The sequence below is a fragment of the Mesoplodon mirus genome (genome assembly GCF_964341445.2).
Source record: "Mesoplodon mirus genome assembly, chromosome: 17".
NCBI classification, from domain to species: Eukaryota; Metazoa; Chordata; class Mammalia; order Artiodactyla; family Ziphiidae; genus Mesoplodon; species Mesoplodon mirus.
The window spans coordinates 32464558-32491509 of NC_138993.1; the positions used below are offsets into that span (position 1 = coordinate 32464558).

A 26952-nucleotide genomic window follows, 5' to 3' on the forward strand; every position below is an offset into this window, starting at 1 on the left:
AACTGAACAGTATATGTGCATATCAGCCCTGAAATATAAGTGGTAGGCCCATGACACTGGATGAGACAAAATCAAATTTCAGACAAGAGTAATTCCTAAATATAATTGTTAAAAAGAGAAAAATCACACTGCACAGGTAAAAGCTATCTGTGATGGCTTTTGAAAATGAGTTCCATTGCATTTAATGAAAAGATGTTATAATCTACTCATAGACTCTATTTCAAACTAATTTTCAAGATGTTCTATAAATTTGATATTTCTATCCCATGTGAGTCATACTAATTAATTATGTGATAGTCACTGTAACATTAAAGGGTGGGAAAATTCTAACTAGAGGAAGACTTACATTTTGTTTTCATTTTTCTATTTCTCATTGACTACAGGGAATTTTCACAACAAAATTTTCTCTGAAAATACCCTCCTTTACGAAAGTCTAATTTAGAATATCTTCAAAGAAGGTATTATAAAGAAAATTTTTTAAGTTTTGTATTAAATCATTTGTATTTTAAAAATTGTTCAGTTGATACTCTATATAAAAAATTAACTTCAGATTATTCACTGGATTATTCATTTATCCATTAGTAACATAAATAATACCATTTATATGACACAAATAATACTTTCTAAAGGTAAGCATATAAAAAGTTACAATATTAAAATACTAAGAGTAACAAATAACCAAGATATTAAACTTACCTTTTGGTTGGCAACAAAACGTATTCTCAAGTTTACAAAGCAAATCCACATTTTCATACTTATTTTCATTTGCTTTTACCCAGAAACAGTCTTCAGTCATTTCCTGAGGTCTGATCTGCAGCCAGAGAGAAGACAGATTCACAAACAGTTGAGTGTTTCATCTGTCCCCCACACCCAATCACCATGTATACACCCAGTGCCCCAGAGCTGCCAGCAGATGTTTATGAAGTAATCTCCGTAAGATTTTTTTCCCAAAGTATGTTCAATGAAATACAAGATCTGCAGGAAGTTAATGTGTTATTAGGGGGAAAAAAAAAAAAAAGGTTCCGCTCTCAAATAGTTGGGGATTTGAAGTTGAATGAAATGAAGTTTGTTTCTTCTCAATTATACTTCTCCTAGTCTTTAGCAATGCTCAATTTATGTGACCATGAAACCATCATTCTGCAGGATTCAGAATTGTTATGTCTCGACGAACTATCCACTTCTGACAAGTAGTAATACTTTTCCCAATAGCTATCAACATAAAAATTCCTAAGAATAATGATTTTTTTGTACTTTTAAAAAACACTTCAAAATAGAGTATAACCACAATAATGTTGAATTGCCAATTTAATTACAATCAAATCCCATTGTAACAACTAACATCAATTCCTACCCAATTTATAAACCAGAGAGCTTTAGTCAATAGCAAAGGGCTTTGACTCAACATTTTTATTTAAAATAATGCCTGTTTATTTAATGTCATTTTGAACAGGGCACCCATTGGAAATTATATATAATTATATTTAAGTTTTAATATAGGTAACAGTATTATTTCTCTATTTATTTCTGTTTTACCTTTAACCAATTCAATCTTCTCATGCTGGTCTCCGGTTTAAATTCTTTCTTTGGTTTTAACCCAAAAGGCAGGGTTGGTGGTAGGGGAGAGTTTCGTCCACTGAGAAATCCCAGGGGAGGTGGTGGAGGCACAGGACCACCACCAAATGGCATGGGCATTCCTGGAAGGGGAGGGGGTGCAGGTGGGGGTGGAGGGGGCAAGCCTCCACAAGAGGACAGTGGAGGCAGTGGAGGAAGTGCTGCATGGCCAGTTCCATTTTCTTTTGAAGAAGGCAAATAGGTACCAGGTGGCAAGGCACCAAACTATAGGGGAAAGAAAAAGAAGAAATATGACAAAGAACTCTCTACAAAACATGTTAAAGTACACTTTTCTCAAAAATAAGGTATTCTTTTTTGGGCTTCCCTGGTGGCGCAGTGGTTGAGAGTCTGTCTGCCAGTACAGGGGACATGGGTTCGTGCCCTGGTCTGGGAAGATCCCACATGCCGCGGAGCAGCTGGGCTCATGAGCCATGGCCGTTGAGCCTGCGCGTCCGGAGCCTGTGCTCCGCAACGGGAGAGGCCACAACAGTGAGAGGCCCACGTACCGCAAAAAACAAAAATAAAATAAAATAAAAATAAGGTATTATTTTAAACCAAAAACAACTGAATTTCAGCATCATCATGTGGTTTAACCTAAAAACAAAATTTCAAAGATTTTTTTTCCCAATTTAAGAATATTATAGCTTTTGTTTTCATAAAAATGTAATTGTCAGAAATATTACTCCCCGTTTTGCAGTAGTTATGGCCAACCAGGTGGAGATGTCCAGGAGGCAAATGGCAACATGGGCCTAAATGATCTGAAAGTCAGCAGTCTCTACAGGACAGCTGAAGAAGCCATGGGTGTAGATATGTTCACCCAGAGTCTGTAGCATGAGGAAAGGTTTATATACAGAATTCTACAGGACACCAGCATTTAAGTGGTAAGTAAAAAAAAATAAGATCCAGAAAAAGAGAGGTAAATAATATTGCCACATCATGCCTTTGCCCTTGAGAAAAAAAATCTAAGATTCTTAGTAGGACCTTCAAGAGCATGTCACGATCTGGTCCCTGTGACCACTAGGCACCTCTGTCCTTATGTTTCCATGGCATAATAACAATAGATGCATTTTTACTATCATAAAGGTGATCTGGGTTGATAAATAATTTTTTGTGATATGGTTATTTCCTGAAATTACTAACTTCAACTCTGAGTCATATAGCTATAGGAGTATTAATAAATCATTTAAAAGTTTTATGGCAGGCTTCCCTGGTGGCGCAGTGGTTGGGAGTCCGCCTGCTGATGCAGGGGACACGGGTTTGTGCCCTGGTCCGGGAAGATTCCACATGCCGCGGAGCGGCTGGGCCCGTGAGCCAAGGCCGCTGAGCCTGCGTGCCCAGAGCCTGTGCTCCGCAACGGGAGAGGCCCACATACCGCAAAAAAAAAAAAAGTTTTAAGGCATAATTATTGAAAACAGATCATGTATAAAGGCTTGAAATCAATATCCAAGGTCAGCACAAAGAAAAAGTATTTAAGAGAAGTTGAGACCACAGTCAAAAAACATGCCTTATCAAAAACATTAAGAATAAAGAAGAATCACTTTAGTGTTATGCTGGGTTGCTGTGATCATGAATAGCACAGCCCTCTCAATGTTAAGGATGTATGTACATTATACTCACACTCAGTATACATTTATGGTTAACAATTAATGTCTTAAAACAAAGGTATGGTTGAATTTCTGCTCTAGATTTTGATGGGTGTGACAGACTTATCACTGATGGGGCCAGACACTGCTACCACCTTGCCCCCCATTCTATTCCCAGCACCTAACAGTACTTGGCTGTTAAGTGACGGAAGGAATGAAGTCACAGATAATACAACATATTTTATTCATAACCTTTATAATCAGCATAGCTTTGATCAAAGAGAAGTATATTAAGACAAATGCATAGATTTCACGAGAAATACAAACTTATCCAAAGGATTTGTCAGTTGTTATTCAAAAATGAATACTGTGGTCAGTGTCAAGTCTCTAATTACAGGCTTTCTTCTAATAGACATAAACAAAGGTCATCACTGTACACAATTTAAAACAACACAGGAGATTCCTTGATTTAATCTGCTTCAAAATGTAAATATATTCCCATTTTATATAAAAGCACATGCAGCAATAACATATCCAAAGATGGTGAATATGTTTTCTATAAACTGAAATTTTCTAGAGTAGATTTACGAGTAATGCTTCAACTGGGAAAAATTAAAGAGAAAGGAAAGTCTAAATTTATACTAGCCCAGACCAGGAAAAACTTTTCATGAATATTTCAGCCATTGTCTATAACTCAATCTGAAATTAAAAAACACAAATGTTTCTTTAATATGAGAGACAAGGAGCCACATAAGAAAGATGAAAACTTTCAATAAATTGTGGTACCTTCTCTTGCAGCACTAAAGAAAGATGATCATTGAGAATTTTCTTGTAGATAGATTCTAATTTTTTTTTTTTTCCAAAACTGAACACTAACAGATAGCTCTTAGGGTATCTTCAGACAGACTCTGCAACAAAACTATACACTGAAGTATAAAAGAAAACAAACTCTCAAAATAACATAAGAAATAGTATACCTAAGACTATTTCAACATAACCATAAATTAGGATGAAAGGAAAACAGCAAAACTATACTTATTGCTCATCATCTTATGTGTAAATCTACATGAAAAAAATTTAGTTGTGAAAATTCTACTTCCTTACTTTCATCCATTTAAAACATGCACATGATGTATTTCTTGCTACCTAAATGCTTTATGTGTAGAGAGCGTATGTATTATCTGCTCCATAATCCAGATTTGCTCTCTTTTTTGTCATGTTTTAAATCTGTTTACTTTTGGAAATTGAAAAATTATCAGAAAATGTTCTCATTCAGCTAAAGGTTATCTTTCACTGCAAGGTACCCATAGGCTGAAGGTTTTCAAAAAATAAATAGCTTGAGCAATAATTTTCTGTAGTGGGATAAAGATCAGTGATGAATGACAAATCTAAGAATAAAAGACTTTCTTACCCTTAATGCTTAATTACCTAGCAAACACGTGACATCAGGTACAAAACCCAAACGAAACATAAGGAAGCAGATTAGTAAAAGTTTAGACGTTCTTAAAAATGCAAGAAGAAAAAAAGGGGCAAAATCATTTAAAAAATAAATACAGTGGAATAGAAACACATATAAACAATAATACGAAAACATACAAGGGAAATTAAAGTTTCAACATTTTGATGCTAAAAACATATGATATGACCTTTTTTCCCCTGGTGAGTTTTCAATACCCAAATTCACTCCAGGTAGATAGTATTTTACCTGTGATTTAAAAGCTTGTAACTCTGCTTGAAGCTCCTTAATCTTTGCCTCTTTTTCCTGCAATTGAGCCTTAGTTTCTTGGTGGTCAGTAAACTCTTTTTCAAACTGAAACGGAAAAAAGAAAAAGAAACAAAATCACACAAGAAAGAGAGAAAGATGAAAATAAAAAGCACTATTCTTCATCTAGAAATTTGATTCTAATGATCTGTTGGTAGAACATAAACTTTTATGAAAGGAGTGGTAGGTTTTTGCTAAGTCACCCACAGCTTTTCTCTAGGTCCCTCTAGGTCCCACCAAAATCATTCATTTGCAAAGGAGCAGACAAAGCCAGAAATGAAATCTGTGACCATCTCCTCTCAGCAGAACAAACTGGGCCCACAGTTATCCGGAACCCTGGCATTTTTCTTATACGTCCCTAAATATCATTGCAACTTTGTGTAAAATAATAGAGAGCTAGGCATTGTACTGAATTCCCTGACCCCTACCTGCAAAAACTTATACCTGAAACTTGTCTGAAGTTTATCAACATGATTTAAAAGAATTCCACTTTAATATTTTGTTTATTAATAAATAACTCCACTTTGTAAATGCATCAATTACTTTCTTTTTTCTTACTACAACATCATGAGGTTTAAGGACCTGATGCAGGCTCTAACCTTCAACAACAGTTTAAGAGGATAAAGTCCATTTTATTTATCATTAATCTTTGGGAAATTAATGATAAATTAGTCTTTCAAAGTCCTTAGTGCAACACTTCGTGGGAGGAAGGCAAATAATAAAATTTGGTGAATCAAATGAGTTTTCTAATTGATACAGCCACTCATCAAAAGTCACCATCCTGTTTTCAAACTTCAACTTGCCATCATCATGACTAAAAACCTCTACTAGCAGAGGTGAATTTAAATAGAGTAGTACTGTTTCATAATCAAGAACAAGTATTTGACTGCCTTTTAAAAATAAAAAAATAATAATAATCATTTAAGAAAATACAAATATTTCACAAATGTAGCCTTGAGAGAGTTAGGGTTGGGCTCAGGGTTAGGATTAGGGTTAGGGGCTCCATACACTGATGGCTTCCAAGTCCCTATCACCAGCTCAGCTTCACATCTGCATTCCAGACTGTAAACCAGTCTATAAATATATTTCCAACTTAATGAACATTTTTCAAGGCTAAGAAAGCATTCCAGTATTTTCAAAGCCAATATTATCTTCTTCTCTACAACCTTTGATTTTTGAATACTGCTGTTCCATCTAAAAGATAGCGCATATATCATGACTCCTTTGCTCTTCAACCTTTAGTGGCTTCATTATAAAAGCCACACTCATTAACCTAATATCTAAGTACCCCCTGATATCTGGTTCCATACCATCATTTTCCTTTATTCAATAAATATCTAATAGCATGACTATTATGTGTTTCTCAGAGTAGCAGGGACTAGGGGTACAGAGTTTAAGACAGTATGATCATGGTGTTTAGTAAGCATAGTGTCTGGTGGCAAAGTCAAAGCAAACTAACCACCCAAAATCTATGAAAATTACCAGCAATAAAGAGAGAAAGACTGGAGGCATGTGCATCATTCCTGGAGGAATGATGCTTGATCTCAGGTTTAAAGAACCTGAGTCATTAGCTGAGAAGTGTAGCTTGCATTTCAAATAGAGTGACTAGCACAGAGTGTACATGAATGACAAGCCATCCCCTGTAAGGGGCACAAAAGGAGGTATGAGAACAAACTGCACAGGATGAAGCTGGAGGTAGACAGGAGTGAAACTGTGGAAAGGAATTTCACAATAAACCAAGAAGCTTTTTTCCTTTTTGTAAAAACTAAAAACTGTAGAGAGCTAATAGAGTATTTATCATAAGAAAACAACATAATCAAATTTGCACTTTGGAAAACCCAATCAGCAGCAGTGTGGACAATGGACTGACAGATAATACTAGAGGCATAGAAATGAGTGTAGAGCTACTGAAGTTATCCAAGCAAGAACTGAAGCCCTTCCTAAATGAAGGTAGAAAATAGGGTAACGGAAAGAAAAAAAAAAAAAAAATATATATATATATATATATATATATATATATATATATATATATATATATATATATATTAACACAATCCAAAATATTAGTGTCTGACTGAACAAAGGAAATGAGTGAGGGGAATATATCTAACATCACGACATTGTTCTGTTGCTTTGCAAGCCGGCAACAAAGTATTATAATTTGAGGGAATGACATATTTATGGGCAAGAATGATGAATTTGGTTTTGAAGGTATTAAGCTTGAGATACTTATGGGAAATTCAAAATAAATTTATATATGCCTCCAGGACTTCCTTGGTGACGCAGTGGTTAAGAATCCGCCTGCGAATGCAGGGGCATGGGTTCAAGCCCTGGTCCAGGAAGATACCACATGCCACAGAGCAACTAAGCCCGTGTGCCACAACTACTGAGCCTGCACAATAGAGCTTGCATGCCACAACTACTGAGCTCACGTGCCACAACTACTGAAGCCCACGGGCCTAGAGCCTGTGCTCCGCGACACGAGAAGCCACTGCAATGAGAAGGCTGTGCACTGCAATGAAGAGCAGCCCCCGCTCTCCACAACCAGAGGAAGCCCATGCACAGCAACAAAGACCCAATACAGCCAAAAATAAAAATAAAAAATAAATTTATTAAAAAGAAAAAATTTATATATGCCTCCTCCTCGGCCATCTCACCTTGTTGCCTCACACTAATCCATCAGGGCTCACATTAGCTCTTACTTCCTTGGGTAAGTCTTCCCTGGCCACACAAGATCTATAGGCTTACAAACCACATAGGGTTTTCCTACCACAACAATTATCACACTGTAATACAAAATTATCAAAATGTAGTATCAGACACCTCAATAACACCCATCAACCTGGAAGCTCACTAATAGCAAGAACCTTTTCTATTTTATTCATCACCTTTCCAAAGCTTTATACTTATAATTAAACTCAATAAATATCTGTTGAGTGAAGTCATGAGCCTGTTTCTGTCACACCTTCCTTTATATGTTGTATAACCACATCAATATCATATACTAAAGGTCCTCAATCTCCCAGCCTCAAAAATCTTTGAGAGGTCATTTTCTCTACTCTCCTTTATACGACTGCTCAGCCAATGTCTACTGATACTTAGCAAGAAATAAAAAACTAAATTCTTAGGAGATTAAGAATGAAGAAGTCTTTTTCACAATATCAATATGTACACTATCCTATCTTATAGGCCTTACAATAAGATGTAAAAGGAAAAAGAATTATTTATAGGAATAAAAATAAAACTATAAAAACAACCAGTCATAATTAGTACACTCAAAGAAAACTTATTAAATTAACGACCATACTGAGAGTATCTGTATTACTTACCAAAGAGATAAATTTCTACATCTTTCCCTATAAAATGATCAGACAAAATATAAAGTGTGCTTTAGTATTTTTATATCTATAGTCAAATCACAGTAGCCTTGGGGATAAAATGAATCTCCATTAAAGATGTACTTTATAAAAACTGATATGATAGCCTTCTTCTCCAAAAGAGTTAGCAGAGCAGTATTATGCTTAAAAAGTTACACGCAAAAATGTCAAGAAACACAGTTAAGGTTGAAGCTCTGCTTAATTTCATTCCCTAGGGTAAATGTATTAGTGCAGATGTACAAGAAGGTGGATAACTCAATATTCTCTATGTACTTTCTGACATTTCTAGTCTTCATTTTTCAAATTTATGCACTAAAATAAAGAATGTGTCTAGCAACCATGATAGCTTCCTGCCTAAAGCAAAGTATTTACATGTGTCCTTATAAAGCTAACAGAAAAAAATTCTTGCTGACACATACAAAATGGTATGGCAACAGAAATCTTCTATGGAGCAAAAAATATTTTCTGAGTATACCTAAGACATATAACTGCTGACTAAAAGGAGACAACTAACCTTGAACAAGTTCTTTCTTCTATTTACACGAAAAGCATACAATTTTAAAACAATGTCTTAAGAAAGTTTAACACCAGTCATACATGAATACTGTATACCTAAAAATGATTATAAAAGCAAATGTAGGACTTCCCTGGTGGCGCAGTGGTTGAGAGTCTGCCTGCCGATGCAGGGGACACGGGTTCGTGCCCTGGTCTGGGAAGATCCCACATGCCGCGGAGCGACTGGGCCCGTGAGCCAAAATTACTGAGCCTGCGCGTCTGGAGCCTGTTCTCCGCAACAAGAGAGGCCGCAATAGTGAAGCCCGCGCATCGCGATGAAGAGTGGCCCCCGCTCGCCACAACTAGAGAAAGCCCTCGCGCAGAAACGAAGACCCAACACAGCCAATAAATAAATAAATAAATAAAGCAAACTGTAAAAAATTAAAAAAAAAAAAGGAAGAACAATCAGGATTAAATTAACATGTAATTTAAAAAAAAAAAAAAAAAAGCAAATGTAGGGGAGACCTTCAAGATGGCAGAGGAATAAGGCATGGAGATCACCTTCCTCCCTACAAATACATCAGAAATACATCTACATGTAGAACAACTCCTACAGAACACCTACTGAACGCTGTCAGAAGACCTCAGACCTCCCAAAGGCAAGAAACTCCCCACGTACCTGGGTAGGACAAAAGAAAAAACAGAGACAAAAGAATAGGGACAGGACCTGCACCTCTGGGAGGGAGCTGTGAAGGAGGAAAAGTTTCCACACACTGGGAAGCCCCTTCACTGGTGGAGATGGGGAGTGGCGGAGGGGGGAGCTTCGGAGACACGGAGGAGAGCGCAGCAACACGGATGCAGAGGGCAAAGTGGAGAGACTCCCGCACAGAAGATCAGTGCAGACCAGCACTCACCAGCCCGAAAGGCTTGTCTGCTCATCCGCCGGGGCAGGTAGGGGCTGGGAGCTGAGGCTCCGGCTTCGGAGGTCAGATCCAAGGGAGAGGATGGGTTGGCTGCGTGAATGCAGCCTGAAGGGGGCTAGGGGGCCACAGTGAGCCAGGAGGGAGGCCAGGAAAAAGTGTGCACCTGCATAGAGGTAAGACATTGTTTCTGGGTGCATGAGGAGAGGGGATTCAGAGCACCACCTAAACGAGCTCCAGAGACAGGCACAAGCCACGGCTATCAGCGCGGACACCAGAGACAAGCATGAAACGCTAAGGCTGATGCTGCAGCCAACAAGAAGCCTGTGTTCACGCACAGGTCACTATCCACACCTCCCCTCCCAGGAGCCTGTGCAGCTCACCACTGCCAGGGTCCCGTGATCCAGGGACAACTTCGCCAGGAGAAAACACGGCTCGCCTCAGGCTGTTGCAACATCCCCAGCCCTCTGCCACTACAGGCTCCCCCCGCATTCCGTACCCTCCCTCCTCCCAGCCTGAGTGAGCCAGAGCCCACGAATCAGCTGCTACTTTAACCTTTCCTGTCTGAGCGAAGAACTGACGCCAGAGGGTGATCTACACGCAGAGGAGGAGCTAATCCAAAGCTGAAACCCAGGAGATGTGCAAACAAAGAAAAGAAAGGGAAATTTCTCCCAGCAGCCTCAGGAGCAGCAGATTATATCTTCACAATCAACTTGATGTAGGTTGCATCTGTGGAATACCTGAATGGACAACGAATCATCCCAAAATTGAGGTGGTGAACTTTGGGAGCAAATGTAGACTTGAGGTTTGCTTTCTGCATCTAATTCGTTCCTGGTTTTATGTTTATCTTAGCTTAGTATTTAGAGTTTATTATCATTGGTAGATTTGTTTATTGATTTGGTTGCTCTCTTCCTCCCTTTTTTTCCTTTTTTATATATAGATATATTTTTTTTTTCTCCTTTTTCTCTTTTTTCTTAGTGTGTATGTGTATGCTCTTTGTGTGATTTTGTCTGTATAGCTTTGCTTTTACCATTTCTCCTAGAGTTATGTCTGTCCATTTTTTTTTTAAGTATAGTTTTTAGCGCTTGTTATCATTGGTGGATTTGTTTTTCGGTTTGGTTACTCTCTTCTTTCTTTCTTCTTTCTATTACTTTTTAACTTTTTATTTTTAATAATTTTTTTAAATTCTTTTATTTTATTTTATTTTATTTTATTTTTCTCTTTCTATTTTTCTCCCTTTGCTTCTGAGCAGTGTGGATGACAGGGTCTTAGTGCTCCGGCCGGATGTCAGGCCTGCGTCCCAAAGGTGGGAAAGCCAAGTTCAGGACATTGGTCCAGCAGAGAACTCCCGTCTCCATGTAATATCAAACAGCAAAAGCTCTCCAGGAGATCTCGATCTTAATGCTAAAACCCAGCTCCAGTCAACAACCAGCAAGCTACAGTGCTGGACACACTATTCCAAACAACTAGCAAGACAGGAACACAACCCCATTCATTAGCAGAGAGGCTGCCTAAAATCATAATAAGGTCACAGACACCCCAAAACACACGACCAGACACAGTCCTGCAAAACAGAAAGACAAGATCCAGCCACATCCACCAGAAAACAGGCAGTAGTCCCCTCCACCAGGAAGTCTACACAACCCACTGAAACAACCTTAGCCACTGGGGTCAGAAACCAAAAACAACGGGAACTACGAACCTGCAGCCTGCGAAAAGGAGACCCCAAAACTAAGATAAGCAAAATGAGAAGACAGAGAAACACACAGCAGATGAAGGAGCAAGGTAAAAATCCATCAGACCATACAAATGAAGAGGAAATAGGCAGTTTACCTGAAAGAGAATTCAGAGTAATGATAGTAAAGATAATCCAAAATCTTGGAAATAGAATGGAGAAAATACAAGAAATGTTTAAAAAGGACCAAGAAGAACTAAAGAGCAAACAAACAATGATGAACAACACAATAAATGAAATTAAAAATTCTCTAGAAGGAATCAATAGCAGAATAACTGAGGTAGAAGAACGGAGAAGTGACCTGGAATATGAAATAGTGGAAATAACTACTGAAGAGAAGAATAAAGAAAAAAGAATGAAAAGAATTGAGGACAATCTCAGAGATCTCTGGGACAACATTAAATGGACCAAAATTCGAATTATACGGGTCCAAGAAGAAGAAAAGAAAAAGAAAGGATCTGAGAAAATATTTGAAGAGATTATAGTTGAAAATTTCACTAAAAAGGGAAAGGAAATAGTCAATCAAGGCCAGGAAGCACAGATAATCCCATACAGGATAAATCCAAGGAGAAACACGCCAAGACATATACTAAACCATCAATTATTAAATACAAGGAACAAATATTAAAAGCAGCAAAGGAAAAACAACAAATAACACACAAGGGAATGCCCATAAGGTTAACAGCTGATCTTTCAGCAGAAACTCTGCAAGCCAGAAGGGAGTGGCAGGAAATATTTAAAGTGATTAAAGGGGAAAACCTACAACCAAGATTACTGTACCCAGCAAAGATCTCAATCAGATTCAGTGCAGAAATTAAAACCTTTATAGACAAGCAAAGGCTAAGAGAATTCAGCACCACCAAACCAGCTTTACAACAAATGCTAAAGGAACTTCTCTAGGCAGGAAACACAAGAGAAGGAAAAGACCTACAATAACAAACCCAACTCAATTAATAAAATGGTAATAGGAACATACATATCAATAATTACCTTAAATGTAAATGGATTACTTGCTCCAACCAAAACACAGACTGGCTGAATGGATACGAAACAAGACCCGTATATATGCTGTAAAAGAGACCGACTTCAGACCTAGGGACACATACAGACTGAAAGTGAGGGGATGGAAAAGATATTCCATGCAAATGGAAATCAAAAGAAAGCTGGACTACCAATTTTCATATCACACAAAATGGACTTTAAAATAAAGACTATTACAAGAGACAAAGAAGGACATGACATAATGATCAAGGGATCAATCCAAGAAGAAGGTATAACAATTGTAAATATTTATGCACCCAGCATGAGAGAACCTCAATACATAAGGCAAATGCTAACAGACATAAAAGGAGAAATCAACAGTAACAAAATCATAGTAGGGAAGTTAACAACCCACTTTCACCAATGGACCTATCATCCAAAATGAAAATAAATAACAAAACACAAGCTTTATAAGATACATTAAATAAGATGGATTTAATTGATATTTATAGGACATTCCATCCAAAAACAACACAATGCACATTCTTCTCAAGTGCTCATGGAACATTTTCCAGGATAGATCATACCCTGGGTCACAAATCAAGCCTTGGTAAATTTAAGAAAAGTGAAATTCCATCAAGTATCTTTTCCGATCACAACGCTATGAGACTACATATCACTTACAGGAAAAAATCTGTAATAAATACAAACACATGGAGGCTAAACAATACACTCCTTAATAATAACCAAGAGATCACTGAAGAAATCAAAAAGGAAATCAAAAATACCTAGAAACAAAGGAAAATGAAAACACGCCAACCCAATACCTAAGGAATGCAGCAAAAGCAGTTCTCAGGGAAGTTTATAGCAATACAATTCTACCTCAAGAAACAAGAAATATCTCAAATAAACAACCTAACCTTACACCTAAAGCAATTAGAGAAAGAAGAACAAAAAACCCTCAAAGTTAGCAGAAGGAAAGAAATCATAAGGATCAGATCAGAAATAAACAAAAAAGAAATGAAAGAAACAATAGAAAAGATCAATAAAACTAAAAGCTCGTTCCTTGAGAAGATAAACAAAATTGATAAACCATTAGCCAGACTCATCAAGAAAAAAAGGGATAAGACTCAAATCAATAGAATTAGAAAGAAAAAAGAAGTAACAACTCACAATGAAGAAATATAAAGGATCATGAGAGATTACTACAAGCAGCTATATGCCAATAAAATGGACAACCTGAAAGAAATGGAGAAATTCTTAGAAAAGTACAACCTTCCGAGACTGAACCAGGAAGAAATAGAAAACAGGAACACACCAGTCACAAGCACTGAAATTGAGACTGTGATTAAAAATCTTCCAACAAACAAAAGTCCACAACCAGAGGGCTTCACAGGTGAATTCTACCAAGCATTTAGAGAGCTAACTCTTATCCTTCTAAAACTCCTCCAAAATATAGCAGAGGGAGGAACACTCCCAAACTCATTCTACTAGGCCACCATCACCCTGAAACCAACGCAAGACAAAGATGTCACAAAGAAAGAAAACTATAGGCCAATATCACTGATGAACATAGATGCAAAAGTCCTCAACAAAATGCTAGCAAATGAATCCAACAGCATGTTAAACGGATCATACACCATGATCAAGTGGCGTTTATCCCAGGAATGCAAGAATTCTTCAATATATGCAAATCAATCAATGTGATAAACCATATTAACAAATTGAAGGAGGAAAACCATATGATAATTGTAACAGATGCAGATAAAGCTTTTGACAAAATTCAATACCAATTTACGATAAAAACTCTCTGGAAAGTAGGCACAGAGGGAACCTACCTCAACATAATAAACACCATATATGACAAACCCACCACAAGTAGCATACCCAATTGTGAAAAACTGAAAGCATTTCCACTAAGATCAGGAACTAGACAAGGATGTTCACTCTCGCCACTCTTAACATAGCTTTGGAAGTCCTAGCCACAGCAAGCAGAGAAGAAAAAGAAATAAAAGGAATACAAATTGGAAAAGAAGTAAAACTGTCACTGTTTGCAGATGACATGATACTATACATAGAGAATCCTAAAGATGCCACCCGAAAACTACTAGAACTAACCAATGAATTTGGTAAGGTTGCAGCATACAAAATTAATGCACAAAATCTCTGGCATTCCTATACACCTACAACAAAAAATTAGTAAGTGAAATTAAGGAAACAATCCCATTTACCATTGCAACAAAAAGAATAAAATACCTAGGAATAAACCTACTTGAGGAGATAAAAGACCTCTATGCAGAAAATTATAAGACACTGATGAAAGAAATTGAAGATGATACAAACAGATGGAGAGATATACCATGTTCTTGGATTGGAGGAAGCAACATTGTCAAAATGATGATACTACCCAAAGCAATATACAGATTTAATGCAATCTCTATCAAAGTAGCAACGGCATTTTTCACAGAACTACAACAAAAAATGTCACAATTTATATGGAAAGACAAAAGCCCCGAATAGCCAAAGCAATCTTGAGAAAGAAAAACGGAGCTAGAGGAATCAGGCTCCCTGACTTCAGACTCTACTGCAAAGCTACAGTAATCAAGACAGTATGGTACTGGCACAAAAAAAGAAATATAGATCAATGGAACGGGATAGAAAGCCCAGACATAAACTCCCGTCCACATGGTCACCTTATTTTTGATAAAGGAGGCAAGAATATACAATGGAGAAAAGACAGCCTCTTCAATAAGTGGTGCTGGGAAAACTGGACAGCTACATGTAAAAGAATGAAACTGGAACACTCCCTAACACCATACACAAAAATAAACTCAAGATTGATTAAAGACCTAAATGTAAGGCCAAACACTATAAAACTCTTAGAGGAAAACATAGGCAGAACACTCTATGACGTAAATCACAGCAAGATCCTTTTTGATGCACCTCCTACAGAAATGGAAATACAAACAAAAATAAACAAATGGGACCTAATGCAACTTAAAAGCTTTTGCACAGCAAAGGAAACAATAAACAAGACAAAAAGACAACCCTCAGAATGGGAGAAAATATTTGCAAATGAAGCAACTGGCAAAGGATTAATCTCCAAAATATACAAGCAGCTCATGGAGCTCAATATCAAAAAAACGAGCAACCCAATCCAAAAATGGGCAGAAGACCTAAATAGACATTTCTCCAAAAAGATATATAGATTGCCAACAAACACATGAAAGGATGCTCAACATCACTAATCACTAGAGAAATGCAAATCAAAACTACAATGAGGTATCACCTCACACTGGTCAGAATGGCCATCATCAGAAAATCTACAAACAATAAATGCTGGAGGGAGTGTGGAGAAAAGGGAACCCTCTTGCACTGTTGGTGGGAATGTAAATTGATACAGCCACTATGGAGAACAGTATGGAGATTCCTAAAACACTAAAAATAGAACTACCATACGACCCAGCAATCCCACTACTGGGCATATACCCTGAGAAAACCATAATTCAAAAAGAGTCATGTACCAGAGTGTTCACTGCAGTTCTATTTACAATAGCCAGGACACGGAAGCAACCTAAGTGTCCATCGACAGATGAATGGATAAAGAAGATGTGGCACATATATACAATGGAATATTATTCAGCCATAAAAAGAAACGAAATTGAGTTATTTGTAGTGAGGTGGATGGACCTAGATTCTGTCATACAGAGTGAAGTCAGAAAAACAAATACCATATGCTAACACATATATATGGAATCTAAAAAATAATAATAATGGTCATGAAGAACCTAGGGGCAAGATAGGAATAAAGACACAGACTTACTAGAGAATGGACTTGAGGACACGGGGAGGGGGAAGGGTAAGCTGGGACAAAGTGAGAGATTGGCATGGACTTACATGTACTACCAAATGTAAAATAGCTAGTGGGAAGCAGCCGCATAGCACAGGGAGATCAGCTCGGTGCTTTTTGACCACCTAGAGGGGTGGGATAGGGAGGGTGGGAGAGAGACACAATAGGCAGGAGATATGGGGATATATGTATATGTATAGCTGATTCACTTTGTTATAAAGCAGAAACTAACACACCATTGTAAAGCAATTATACTCCATAAAGATGTTAAAAAAAAAAAAAGGAAATGTAAAGTATCTGGGATGTATTCAAATCAAACACTTGAAAGTTTGCTACTACTTTCCCACTATGAATTCAAGTATTTCCGGAGCTTGGAATACAGAGTTAGTGGGGTGAAAAGTCACCATACAACACAAACATCTATCAACTGGAACACTCATGACACTTAATTTAAAGGATCTATTAATTTGTTTCCCCCTGTAAACTAAGTTGCTTCACAGCAATGGCGATATCATATCCACAGCTGTAATCCAAGCCTGCAGCCAAAGGCCTGGGAGATAATATCCTCTCACTAAGTATTTGGTGAAACTTAGGACTTCTTGGACAGGATACTTAAAAAGTTTTTCATAAGTTACAAATAACTTATGAAAGTATCTACCATTTGCAAGTTATGTTTTATCTTAAAAGTCTATTAAAAAAAATGTACAATTCTCTCAAGATTCATTTAGGGCCTGACACATCAAAACTGTAGACTCTCTGGCATAGTGCCTAACTCAGTGCAAATGTTCCTTTTGTATGTTTTCATTGAGGTGGTGGTAGTAGTAATTAACATGATTCCTTGAATGTGAGGAACCAGCCCTAAGAATTCAAATCAGAGTAACTACTTAAAATGTAAAGAATCCAACAACAACAAAAAATAATAAAATTTAAAAGTAAAATTTTAAAAATAGAGAAAAAGTCTAACAGATACCCATTAAGTAGAGATAAAAGGCACAAAAGAGTACCTTAAAGAAAAGTGGGGAATGGCCAGATAGTCAGCAATACTATTGGCCAGAAACAAATGAAACTGCTGACATTCAGTATTTTTTTATCTATGAAAATGACAATTTTATGTGGTTCCTCTTAGTCTAATGAAGTAACTTTAATCAAAACAGAAAGCAAGTTAAACTTTTTCTCTTAAAATTTTTAGACATAATTTCATTCTAAAGGGCCTGAATTATATGATGTCTTGAGAAATACTCCAGTCTTAAAATGCTGACTCTATACATTGTCAATCCTTTATTCATTCAAAGAATATGTTTTAGTTCTCAGTCCAGGAATTGTTCTAGGTGCCAGGATAGTGAATAAAGCAAACACAAATCCCTCATAAAGTTTATTCCAGAGGGAGAAATAGACAAGACATTCGCATATACACACACAGATACCTAAATGATGCAATATGTCAGATGGTGATAAATACAACAGTAGAAAAACAAGAAAAGAAGCACAGGGAGGGTCAGAGTAGGGAGTGGGGAGTTTAAATGTTTAAATATAATGGTCCAGGAAGTCCTCCTCAGAGAATGGCATTTGTGCAGATACCTGAAGGAGGTAAAGAAGGAAGTGAGAAGAAGGCACAGAGTCCATGAGGCAGAAGCAGAGCTGCAGGAGCCCCCATATAGTCTTGCAAAGTTAGTCAAATTACTTACTTTCTTGTTAAGTTCTGATACTTTCTCTTCATACTCTTCTAGTTTCACCCGATCTATGCAAATATCTAAAATGGCAATGACAAAATTTTTCTTAAATTCATTGTTACTTTAAAAGTTTAGAAAGAAAAAAATCATAGAGAAAAATTAGAAATAGTGTCAGTAATAAAATAAACAAAATGGTGAAACATATAAGTTTGGAATGGAGAAGGATTTTCTAAGCATAATACCAAGGTCACAAAATATAAGGAGAAAGATAAACCCAATTACAATTCTAACCTTGTATTAGGCAAAAGGAGGAGGGAGTTCAACTGTAACATACAATACTGAAAGGTTGCTATCCTCAATTCATAAATATTTTGAAAAAAGTGAGGATAGTCAATACCAACTAGGAAAATGTGCAGTAGTAATGAGCAGAAAATTAGGAATAAGAAAATTAAAAATTGCTAAATCGTAAGAACAGATACTTGATTTTCCCTAGCAATATGAAAATATAAAAAGTTTTAATGAGAAATAAGCAAAGATTAAATGATCCCTAGTGTTGAGTATTGGAGATAGCACAGGGAACCCTACTCTCCTAAAAACAGTGGAAGTATAATTAAGGAACTTTGCTGACGAGAAACTATGCAATATGTACTAAAACTTGAAATTAATATTTTCTTTCAACCAGTAATGTATTTCTAGGACTTCGCCTTTAAGCAAGAATATTCATTAAAATGTTAGCAAAAAACTGCAAATAACTTAAATGTCACCAATAATAGATTGACTAATAAGCTCTGATATGTATCCACATGATGGGATACTTTGCAGGAGAAGTAATTCATATTATGAATGAATTCATTATGGATGTCTCATGAATGTCCTGTATCACTTCTTTCTTTTTTTAATGAAAGTAATAATGAACATGGTTTAAGAAAATATATCACAGAACAAGTTAGGAGAAGCAAAAGTCAACCAAATCATTGCACCCAAAACTCAGTCCCACTTCCTAAATGCTTCCTCTTACAGCTCTGGTGATTAGCTTCCTAACTCTAAATAAAGTGTGTGCACCATTATTTGCTGATTTAACTATTTAGGACATTATAGATAACTTCCTACTATGAAATAAGAAAACACTGTTTCCCATATAATCCCCATTTTTGATAATTTTACTTTCATTTGGCTGGCTCTGTAGCACTAAATTAATACTTAATCCTCTGATCCCTGTTGCACAGACAGCATCTCTTGAATCCCTCTTTTAATATACGGAGTTATCTGTGCGCTATACTTTCCAATATCTGCCTCCCCTACTGTCTTCTCTCACCTAAGCGTGTAAATACAGGGGCACTCTCTTCTGTACTTAAGTCTTCTGCATTGTATCTATAAGTTTATTCTAAACATTTACAATAAATAAACACCATGAACTTATTATAACTATGTAGCATGTTTCACTTATATAGCCAAGAAGTATTCAAAGATTATATAGTATTTCCTTCTCAAGAATTCAATGTCAAAACCTCTCACCTACTCAAGAAAAAATATTCCTAATGTCCAGGTAGAAAAAGTTTTCTCTTCAGACACTATTCAGAATCATTCCACATTTTAGTTTGCTACATATTTAGAGCATATTTTTCTTCATTTCTACGTCCCTCCCACCCCCAGGAACTCCTAATTTCTTCTCTCCTGCAGAGAGAAACACGTATTCACTTTATCAGTCTCACTAGTATTATCTACTCTTTTTTCATTCTACACATTCCACACTTCTTCCTGAACTCAAATATTATATGAAGAAAAAGCAACTTCATGCAAATAATAGATATTCCTTTTTAATGCTAAACCAAGATTTGACATATGGTAACTTCTTAAACATTAGTTACAATGTGGAATCGGGTATGATGTCAATGACCATTTTGTACTCTGTTACTTTTAAATCATTTAGACACATCAAGCCCCAGTCATTTGGGAAAGAGTGGTTTGCAGAGTCATGCAGATCCTCCAAATGGTGACACATCTCATCATACAATATCAAAATAATCAGATAGGGTAATACCACCACTGATCTCATCAGAAAAAAATTTAGAACTGCAAAGCTGCCAAGATGATGGTAGCAAGTACAAGTTTTCCAAAACTCAAATATTTACTTGAATATTCCAATTTTATCATTGGTAACATATTCTATCATTTTCATTGAAGTTACAGACACATTTTACTTCATTTTTAGGAAAGTGTGTGCCAAACACTCACATCTGAGTAGCCACAATTTGTATGATGATCCTTTTTTCAAAGTTCAAAAAAAAAAGCAGGGATTTCAGCTGGCAACTCAGACGATTACACAAGTATTTCCTATTGGACTCTGGTTTGCAGCACAAGTGATTCACACACACAATATATTGAATATTGAATATATTCACACAGAATATTGAAATGATGTGTGTGCAAAGGTAAATATTTAATAAAATTAACATTTTTTAGCTCTTTATCAAGGACATTCTTAAATAAAAAATGGTACTTTTTTTGTTTCATTTCTTTTGTTTTACTGAGAATAAAGAATCCCATGGCTACAAATACAGTTTGGTGCCACTGCCTTGCTTCACAACAAAGTACCAGCAGTTTTCCCAATATTGCTCTGAAAATATCAACAGAGTAGAAATGGCAAATAACTGTCTCAGTATTGTTATGAAAATAGTTTTGACTATTAGGACCTCCTGAAAAGGTATCCAGGACGCTCTGGAGTCTACAGGTCACACTGTGAGAAACAACACTCTAGCACTAACCCATGGGTAAGGGACATAAGGTATTTTCATTTAAATAACAGAGAAACACTCACCAACAAACTGACTTAAATCTAAGTCTAGTCTTTTCCGATATGTGAAGTCTGGGTCCATCCCATCTCTATGCAGTACAATCTGGGATACACACTCATCAATTAGTTTGAAGTACTGTTGCCTAGAACCAAGGAAAAGAATAAATGTACACTCTATTAGTGTAACTTTACATCAAAACAAAGTATTTCAGTAGCTTGATTTCTACCTTCAATAATCTACAATTGTATAGTTTCAAAAGTTGACATATAGATTTAACATGGGAGTGAGAGTAAATACAACTGCCACTTTCCTTCTAATGATTTTAACACATTATATTTTTATGATCTTTCAGCTATACAGTGTGCTTTAAAGATCATTTTCTTGCAAAAGTCAGAATCTTGACTTAATTAGTAGGCAGTAAGAAAGAGAATATTAAAATGAAGTGATATGTACTTAAAAGCAGTCCTCAGCAGAGATCATCAACCTATCACTGTACCATACTGAAAGAGCTACCATTAATTCATTTTATTAATACAAACCAAAAGATATATTTTCTAAAAAATTATCTGGAAGGTTCTTAAAACCATACAGTTCACTGTTTTTAGAATGTTTGTGAGACTGTGAATTATAAACAATATCAAATGAATGTTCCTTACTCAAAAGAAAGCTAGAAAACTTCAGTATAACAATTTTTGTCCAAAATTTAAATTTAATTAAAATCCCCAATTAGGCTTCATGTGTTAGTACAATTAAGTTCAATCCACCTGTGTTAGAAATAAGCTAAAAAAATCCCTTAAAACTCAAGCCAACAAACATGAAAGAAATATCCAGAAGATTTTACAAACAAAACCAAAACTACAGTGATAGAAAGAGTGATAGAGAGGGTAGGTAATATTCTAATGAATACAGTCCTCCATCTGAACCACCACTTAGGACTATTTCTTCTCAATGACTTTTTGCACAATTTTCCTCTCCAACCCCTTCTCACCACGTATGTGATGATGCCTACAGCTACTTGAGATTTCCTTCCCTGTATACTATGACCTACTGCCCTGGACCTATTTACCTGGTACCTAATAAACCATCCATTATGCTGAATAAAATTCACTACAGCTTAACATTAGCAAATAAGACAATGTTCATTAATTGTCATAGAGTAAAAATATTCAAGACATAGTGTTCTTGGATACAAATTAAAGCAAGAAGGTATTATCAATGCTTTCCTCAATTTTCTCAACTTCTTTCAATGAAATAATCTCCCATTCCCTAATATTTTAGCTATAATAACCACATTTACACTTGAGGTACATAAATTGCACACACGTTTCTATCTATCACATTTAAAAACTGAGATGATGCACTCTGTCCCTTTTTTACTCTTATTTAATGTTATCTTGATGTTGTTTTAATAAAAACATGTCTTAAATTAACACAAGCTATTGTGTATAATTTTTTAAAAAAACATAATGTCATTAAGTGTTTTCTCACTTCCACCACCCTAAATTATGAGCTCATTTATAATGTAGCTGAAAATTCATGCAAAAACTTTCAGTAAGGCAATACTAGTAAAGAACAATGTACTTCTGGATTCCAGAAATGTAAATCTAGAAAATAATCTCTATGAGTGATATTGATAAGGTAGTGAATATGTCAAAGGAATATGTAACCAACCTAATTAAGGGATAAACATAAGTGTCATTACTTCATTAGTAAAAGTCATTTTTGTTGGAGAATATTTTGAAATCACCTTCACTTTCTCTGCAGTTTTTTTTTTTTACCAAATATCAGAAATTATCTCCCATGAACATTCAACTAACATGCTATTTTGCACACAATAAGCCATTAATAATGTGTTACAGAATTGAATTTGATCTTCCATCCACCTTCCAATTATCTTACTGCACTTTATTTTTCTTGGGGACCTTTGATGTACATTCTCTGATTGAGTTCCATTTCAGTAAAATTTCCTTTGGTTCCAGATGTGAAAGTAAGCAAAGATTTTAATTTTCCTATTCACTAATTCTTTTAAATGACAATACTTTGCATTCTACAATGAAAATTAACTTATAAAAAACTTCAAAAGTTGTATTTATTAATGTCAATATTAATTTTTTTGTATTTCACAAATTTAATCAGTTATACATATACATATGTTCCCATATCCCCTCCCTTTTGCGTCTCCCTCCCTCCCTCCCTATCCCACCCCTCCAGGAGGTCACAAACCACCTAGCTGATCTCCCTGTGCTATGCGGCTGCTTCCCACTAGCTATCTACCTTACGTTTGGTAGTGTATATATGTCCATGCCGTTCTTTCGCTTTGTCACAGCTTACCCTTCCCGCTCCCCATATCCTCAAGTCCATTCTCTAGTAGGTCTGTGTCTTTATTCCTGTCTTACCCCTATGTTCTTCATGACATTTTTTTTTCTTAAATTCCATATATATGTGTCAGCATACAGTACTTGTCTTTCTCTTTCTGACTTACTTCACTCTGTATGACAGACTCTAGGTCCAACCACCTCATTACAAATAGCTCAATTTCGTTTCTTTTTATGGCTGAGTAATATTCCATTGTATATATGTGCCACATCTTCTTTATCCATTCATCCGATGATGGACACTTAGGTTGTTTCCAGCTCCGGGCTATTGTAAATAGGGCTGCTATGAACATTTTGGTACATGACTCTTTTTGAATTATGGTTTTCTCAGGGTATATGCCCAGTAGTGGGATTGCTGGGTCATATGGTAGTTCTATTTGCAGTTTTTTAAGGAACCTCCATACCGTTCTCCATAGTGGCTGTACCAATTCACATTCCCACCAGCAGTGCAAGAGTGTTCCCTTTTTTCCACACCCTCTCCAGCATTTATTGTTTCTAGATTTTTTGATGATGGCCATTCTGACTGGTGAGAGATGATATCTCATTGTAGTTTTGATTTGCATTTCTTTTGAGTTCGAGAAGGATAGGTGTTAGCTCTTCTCTAAATGCTCGATAGAATTCGCCTGTGAAGCCATCTGGTCCTGGGCTTTTGTTTGTTGGAAGATTTTTTATCACAGTTTCAATTTCAGTGCTTGTGATTGGTCTGTTCATATTTTCTATTTCTTCCTGATTCAGTCTTGGCAGGTTGTGCAATTCTAAGGATTTGTCCATTTCTTCCAGGTTGTCCATTTTATTGGCATAGAGTTGCTTGTAATAATCTCTCATGATCTTTTGTATTTCTGCAGTGTCAGTTGTTACTTCTCCGTTTTCATTTCTAATTCTATTGATTTGAGTCTTCTCCCCTTTTTTCTTGATGAGTCTGGCTAATGGTGTATTAATTTTGTTTATCTTCTCAAAGAACCAGCTTTTAATTTTATTGATCTTTGCTATCGTTTCCTTCATTTCTTTTTCATTTATTTCTGATCTGATTTTTATGATTTCTTTCCTTCTGCTAACTTTGGGATGTTTTTGTTCTTCTTTCTCTAATTGCTTTAGGTGCAAGGTTAGGTTGTTTATTCGAGATGTTTCCTGTTTCTTAAGGTAGGATTGTATTGCTATAAACTTCCCTCTTAGAACTGCTTTTGCTTCATCCCATAGGTTTTGGGTCGTCGTGTCTCCATTGTCATTTGTTTCTAGGTATTTTTTAATTTCCTTTTTGATTTCTTCAGTGATCACTTCGTTATTAAGTAGTGTATTGTTTAGCCTCCATGTGTTTGTATTTTTTACAGCTCTTTTCCTGTAATTGATATCTAGTCTCATAGCATTGTGGTCGGAAAAGATACTTGATACAATTTCAATTTTCTTAAATTTACCAAGGCTTGATTTGTGACCCATGATATGATCTATCCTGGAGAATGTTCCATGAGCACTTGAGAAAAATGTGTATTCTGTTGTTTTTGGATGGAATGTCCTATAAATATCAATTAAGTTCATCTTGTTTAATGTATCATTTAAAGCTTGTGTTTCCTTATTTATTTTCATTTTGGATGATCTGTCCATTGGTGAAAGTGGGGTGTTAAAGTCCCCCACTATGATTGTGTTACCGTCGATTTCTCCTTTTATGGCTGTTAGTATTTGCCTTATGTATTGAGGTGCTCCTATGTTGGGTGCATAAATATTTACAATTGTTATATCTTCTTCTTGGATCGATCCCTTGATCATTATGTAGTGTCCTTCTTTGTCTCTTCTAGTAGTCTTTATTTTAAAGTCTATTTTGTCTGATATGAGAATTGCTACTCCAGCTTTCTTTTGGTTTCCATTTGCATGGAATATCTTTTTCCATCCCCTTACGTTCAATCTGTATGTGTCTCTAGGTCTGAAGTGGGTCTCTTGTAGACAGCATATATATGGGTCTTGTTTTTGTATCCATTCAGCCAATCTCTGTCTTTTGGTGGGAGCATTTAGTCCATTTACATTTAAGGTAATTATTGATATGTATGTTCCTATTCCCATTTCCTTAATTGCTTTGGGTTCGTTATTGTAGGTCTTTTCCTTCTGTTGTGTTTCTTGCCTAGAGAAGTTCCTTTAGCATTTGTTGTAAAGCTGGTTTGGTGGTGCTGAACTCTTTCAGCTTTTGCTTGTCTGTAAGTTTTAAATTCTCCATCAAATCTGAATGAGATCCTTGCTGCGTAGAGTAATCTTGGTTGCAGGTTTTTCTCCTTCATCACTTTAATTATGTCCTGCCACTCCCTTCTGGCTTGTAGAGTTTCTGCTGAGAGATCAGCTGTTATCCTGATGGGGATTCCCTTGTGTGTTATTTGTTGTTTTTCCCTTGCTGCTTTTAATATGATTTCTTTGTGTTTAATTTTTCACAGTTTGATTAATATGTGTCTTGGCGTATTTCTCCTTGGATTTATTCTGTATGGGTCTCTCTGTGCCTCCTGGACTTGATTAACTATTTCCTTTCCCATATTAGGGAAGTTTTCAACTATAATCTCTTCAAATATTTTCTCAGTCCCTTTCTTTTTCTCTTCTTCTTCTGGAACCCCTATAATTCGAATGTTGGTGCATTTAATGTTGTCCCAGAGGTCTCGGAGACTGTCTTCTGTTCTTTTCATTCTTTTTTCTTTATTTTGCTCTGCATCAGTTATTTCCACTATTTTATCTTCCACCTCACTTATCCGTTCTTCTGCCTCAGTTATTCTGCTATTGATCCCATCTAGAGTATTTTTTATTTCATGTATTGTGTTTTTAATCGATGCTTGATTCATCTTTAGTTCTTCTAGGTCCTTGTTAACTGTTTCTTGCATTTTGTCTATTCTATTTCCAAGATTTTGGATCTTGGAAATACAATCTTGGATCATCTTTACTATCATTATTCTGAACTCTTTTTCAGGTAGACTGCCTATTACCTCTTCATTTGTTAGGTCTGTTGGGTTTTTATCTTGCTCCTTCTCCTGCTGTGTGTTTTTCTGTCTTCTCATTTTCCTTATGTTACTGTGTTTGGTGTCTCCTTTTTGCAGGCTGCAGGTTCGTAGTTCCCGTTGTTTTTGGTGTCTGTCCCTAGTGGCTAAGGTTGGTTTAGTGGGTTGTGTAGGCTTCCTGGTGGAGGGGACTAGTGCCTGTGTTCTGGTGGATGAGGCTGGATCTTGTCTTTCTGGTGGGCAGGTCCACGTCTGGTGCTGTGTTTTGGGGTGTCTGCAGACATTTTATGATTTTAGGCAGCCTCTCTGCTAATGGGTGGCGTTGTGTTCCTGTCTTGCTAGTTGTTTGGCATAGGGTGTCCAGCACTGTAGCTTGCTGGTCGTTGAGTGAAGCTGGGTGCTGGTGTTGAGATGGAGATATCTGGAAGATTTTTGCCGTTTGATATTATGTGGAGCTGGGAGGTCTCTTGTGGACCAGTGTCCTGAAGTTGGCTCTCCCACCTCAGAGGCACAGTACTGACTCCTGGCTCCTCAATTTGGGATGATGTGTTGTCTATTCATGTATTCCACAGATGCAGGGTACATCAAGTTGATTGTGGAGCTTTAATCCGCTGCTTCTGAGGCTGCTGGGAGAGATTTCCCTTTCTCTTCTTTGTTCTCACAGCTCCCGGGTCTCAGCTTTGGATTTGGCCCCGCCTCTGCGTGTAGGTCGCCGGAAGGCATCTGTTCTTTGCTCAGACAGGACAGGGTTAAAGGAGCAGCCGCTTCGGGGACTCTGGCTCACTCAGGCCGGGGAGGAGGGAGGGGCACGGAGTGCGGGGCGAGCCTGCAGCGG

At 36.6% G+C, this 26952-nt stretch overlaps 1 protein-coding gene across 1 annotated transcript in view; it reads right to left on the minus strand.

Moving 5' to 3' along the window:
- DIAPH3 (diaphanous related formin 3) overlaps window positions 1-26952 on the minus strand; it is a 542576-nt gene that overhangs the window by 330424 nt on the left and 185200 nt on the right. The window contains exons 13-17 of the mRNA XM_082601893.1: window positions 20803-20921; window positions 18000-18064; window positions 4900-5004; window positions 1534-1836; window positions 697-811 (exon numbers count right to left, since the gene is read on the minus strand). Coding sequence (XP_082458019.1) covers window positions 697-811; window positions 1534-1836; window positions 4900-5004; window positions 18000-18064; window positions 20803-20921 — 707 coding nt within the window. The remainder of the gene's footprint in view (window positions 1-696; window positions 812-1533; window positions 1837-4899; window positions 5005-17999; window positions 18065-20802; window positions 20922-26952) is intronic.